At 48.9% G+C, this 4,031-nt stretch overlaps 1 protein-coding gene across 1 annotated transcript; it reads right to left on the minus strand.

Annotated features, from left to right (window-relative positions):
* Positions 1–1,057: 1,057 nt before the first annotated feature.
* LOC146058494 (uncharacterized) lies at positions 1,058–3,294 on the minus strand. The gene is made up of 4 exons (XM_083170784.1): positions 3,024–3,294; positions 2,456–2,524; positions 1,714–2,160; positions 1,058–1,071 (listed from the first exon to the last, which is right to left on the minus strand). Exons 1-4 carry the CDS (start codon positions 3,292–3,294, stop codon positions 1,058–1,060), a joined length of 801 nt encoding a protein of 266 aa, XP_083026910.1.
* Positions 3,295–4,031: the final 737 nt, after the last annotated feature.

A 4,031-nucleotide genomic window follows, 5' to 3' on the forward strand; every position in this document is an offset into this window, starting at 1 on the left:
AGCATTTCACTCAAGTGTTACTTGCTTTAAAGAAGTTGTGGCGGACATACATCAGATTCCCCAGTTCTGAGCAGGAGTGGCAGGACCACAAGTTGGCTTTCTATAGACTCTCAGCATTCCCTCGCGTGCTGGGAGCTATAGACTGCACACACATTGGGATTAGGGCACCGCACGTGCGGGGACACGTCTACGTCAATAGGCGTGGGCGGCACTCCCTGAACGTGCAGGTTGTATCCAATGCAAATTTGAAAATCCTGAGTGTTGTTGCAGGCTTTCCGGGAAACTGCCATGACGCCTATATTCTGAGACACTCAGCCCTCTGGAACAGATTTACCAACCACCAAATGCCAGAGGGCTGGCTACTAGGTAAGTACCTTTTAACATAATACCCTGTCTGTCCCTAATTGTACCTGCTGCAATGTGTGTGTTTCTTCTTTCACAAGCATATTGCTCTTCTACCATTGTGTCCTGTTTGAAAGCAACACATACATTACCATATAAGGCAATCACTTCCTATCTGTGTTTTAGGTGACTCAGGATATGGTTGTGTTTCCTGGCTCATGACACCTTTGCGCACCCCAGAGGGCCCTGCACAGCACCGGTATAATGAAGCCCACATTGCAACCCGCAATGTGGTGGAGCGCACATTTGGCGTCTTGAAGAGTCGCTTCCGGTGTTTGGACAGGTCGTCGGGTACACTGCTTTACCACCCTGGCAAAGTAGTCATGATTATCCAGGCTTGCTGCATGCTGCACAACATAGCCCTGTCCCAACCTGCCTATGTGGAGGAGGAGCATGCAGCAGTCGTTGAGGAAGCCCAACCTACCACACCTCCGGTAGTGAGGGGTACGCAGAGGGGGAATCTGGTGCGCACACACATCATCAGCCGATACTTTTCTGGTAAGCACATGTGCCCTGTACTGCAAAATGTACCTGTGCTGTAAGTGTACTCATTAACTAATGTGTGACCAATACCATCTGCTTCCACCCACATTTAGCCTAATACACAGAGCCCAACGGATGCAGATGGTGGTGCTGACCTATCCCTTGCTGATATCTAGCTTGTAAGTACTTTTCAGACATGTATGAATGATGTATGCAGTCAAACATGTCTCACTGGTGTTGTGGAACTACACGTGCCAGCATGCCCTGACACACTCTAAGCATTACAGTCCAAACCATGAGTGTCAGAGCCTGCTGGAATATGTAGATGCACAACCTTTGCCAGCCAAGGAGATACCCCACACTACTTTAGTGCAATCCCATTGTCATATACCATTGCAATATTTTAGACTGCACACAATAATTGCTTTAAAAATAATACACAAACACAATGGTATGCGGCTAGACATTTTTACTTCTGTCTACTTTGTCAGACGCAATCTGCATTTTTGCAGGTGAAAAATAACAACTCTGGGGGCATGTTACAAGATGATTGGGAATGGGAAAAATAATGAAACATATGTAGGAGCTACCTTCTCCCTGCATCAGGCACCCCTACACCACTTCTAGACCCTGTACCAAGCCCACCACGGGTCCTAACACTCCGACGGGGTGGGGAAGTGGGGGAGCCACTTATTGGGGTGCTGGATACACTGCTGAGGGTGGATGCTGTGCCACCTCCCACATTGGCTTCCAGCTGCTGGATTTGGGCCTGCATAGCTAGTAAGGCATTAGTCTGTGCTGTGCATGATTGGGTGAGTGCAGCAATACTTTGCACCAGGCTGCCAATATGCCTATTCTGCTCCCTTACAGCAGCAGTTAGCTCAGCAAGACGGGTGTCAATGCTGTTAGCAATGCGCACATGAGTGCCTACACCTACCCGTACACTACGTGCCATTTTCCGTAACTGAAGGAAGGTGTCACGCATGTACCCCTGGATATTACCTATTTGGAGGCTTTGGGAGGCCATGAATTCTATCTGTTTTTCCTTGAAATTAACCAAGGAGTTAGCTACTTGGGAAGCCGAAGCGGCTGTATGGGGTGTGTTGGTGGGTGGGGGTGGGTTGGGAGACACCCCACTTGGGGGAAGATCACTCTGTGACGAGGTCTGTATTTCTTCCTCTGCCGCAAAGGTGTCGACTGGTTCAAGAATGATGTCCATTTCGTCTAGCACCATCATTGAAGAATCTGTTTGGTTTGACCCTAGTTGTATAGCACCTGTGGATACAGAGAAGAGGTAAGTACTCATGCATATATAGGCCACACTGTCCTCTATACTGTTTTACATAGGGCTTGAGATGCTGGACGCAAATACCTAGGGGTGTTATGTACTTACACATGTACCCCAATACAGCATGTAACATTCACATTAATAATATGTCACATGCGTAGCTCAGATGACATTCATTTCCGTTGCAATGTAGCAACAGGAGTTGAATGTGGTATGAGATATTGTTGAGGTGACATGGGTGTGTGTACTGTATGTGTAATGGTGTGTTTTTTGTTCATTTACCTGCTTCCGCAGATTCTGCAGCAACGGGCCTTCTGGTCTTGGATGCGTGAGCACTTCGGGATTGACAATCTGTAGAAGGAAAGATGGGCAGGCATTATGGACCTTGCAATGGGGAAGCATTTTGTGCAAACAGGCATTGAGATGACAATAATGGACAATACCCTTTGGACAAGGACTGCTTTATTTCTTTGGCACCATTTTGTTTTGGAACCCACAGATTTTTCTGTGACATTAATAAAATTACACTATTGTACACATGACAACTATTGTATAATCTTTGCTATGTAGGCATGGCAGCTAAACCACCAGTACACCTCTGGGTTTTTGTCCACATACATGTTAGGCTGCTAGAAAGAATGTTACAGTGTTAATCAATGTGAGCAGTTGTGGAACTACAAGGCCCAGCATTATCAGCAATTTTAAAGGAGTAGCAGGCAATTTCTTGTGCATGACCTTGCTGGGCTATGTAGTTCCACAGCAGCACTTTACTTAGCATAACAATACAAGTGAACATTATAGTTATAATACATTAGCATGTATGTTTAGGATTGCATGTGGTCACACTTACCAGCTCTAGATGGCGTTTGTGGCCTATCGGTATCCGCCACGTGCATGCCAGGCAGGACCTCAGGGGGGATGATGCGCTTCAGCTTCACCTCATACGAATTGTAGCACACAGTGGTGGGGCTTCCTCCTCCAGTCTTGGTGGCCTCCTCCAACTCCATGGCCATTTTATTCTTCAACTGCCTTTTGATGTCGTTGAATCTCTTTTTCACATTGCGGACCAGGTGCTTGTGCTGACTCACAGCGTTCACCGCCTGGGTGATGTCCTTCCACATAGCCCTTTTGCGCTGTGCAGTGGTCTTGTGGTGAGATTTGCCAAGCAATCGCTCAAACACTGGCAGGATAGCCCGGACAAGTGCTGCATTTTCTTCATAGGAAAAACGCACCTTTCTGCCACTTTTGGTGCGGCCAGCTTCAACCTCCTCCTCCTCCTCATTTTCAACACCAGCCATGTAGCCCTCCTCCTCCATGGCAGTGTCTTCCTCCTCCTCACCACCATCTGCCTCCACCTCTGACATGTGGCCCTCCTGCAGCTGGTGTGGGGTATGGTCAAGGTCTTGGCTGTAGGATGGGGATGCCAGCGGATCCTCCACCTCCTCCTGCTGGGGCTGGACGCCCAGGGCCTGGTGTGGGGCTGCCCTTGCTGTGGCCATGCTGCCTGCCACACTGCTGCCTCTCACACTTGTCTGGCTGCTGCCACTGGTCCCTCTGCCACTGGTCCCTCTGCCACTGCTCCCTCTGCCACTGCTTCCTCTGCCACTCCTCACTCTGCCACTGCTCCCTCTGCCACTCCTCACTCTGCCACCAACACCTGTTCCTGAACGCACACTGCCACTGCTCCTCTCCATGCTCCTTACTTCCTATCAAAGAGTGAAATGGCGCCAATGCCCCTTTATATAGGGGGTGTGATGCATAATGGAGGGGACACAGGTGGGCCAATAGGTTGGGGGGTTCTTACTCATGCGGAGACAGTTTTGTATATCGCACTCCGGTTGGTCCAAAAATCGCACAT

This window comes from Crinia signifera, chromosome 2, assembly GCF_055691185.1.
Source record: "Crinia signifera chromosome 2, ASM5569118v1, whole genome shotgun sequence".
Taxonomy (NCBI): domain Eukaryota; kingdom Metazoa; phylum Chordata; class Amphibia; order Anura; family Myobatrachidae; genus Crinia; species Crinia signifera.

Coding starts and splice junctions, on each gene's coding strand:
- LOC146058494 (XM_083170784.1), bottom strand. CDS start 3,294: ATGTGGAAGGACATCACCCAGGCGGTGAACGCTGTGAGTCAGCACAAG. Junction 2,525..3,023: donor ACAAACGCCATCTAGAGCTG/GTAAGTGTGACC, acceptor TTCCTTCTACAG/ATTGTCAATCCCGAAGTGCT. Junction 2,161..2,455: donor TGCAGAATCTGCGGAAGCAG/GTAAATGAACAA, acceptor CTGTATCCACAG/GTGCTATACAACTAGGGTCA.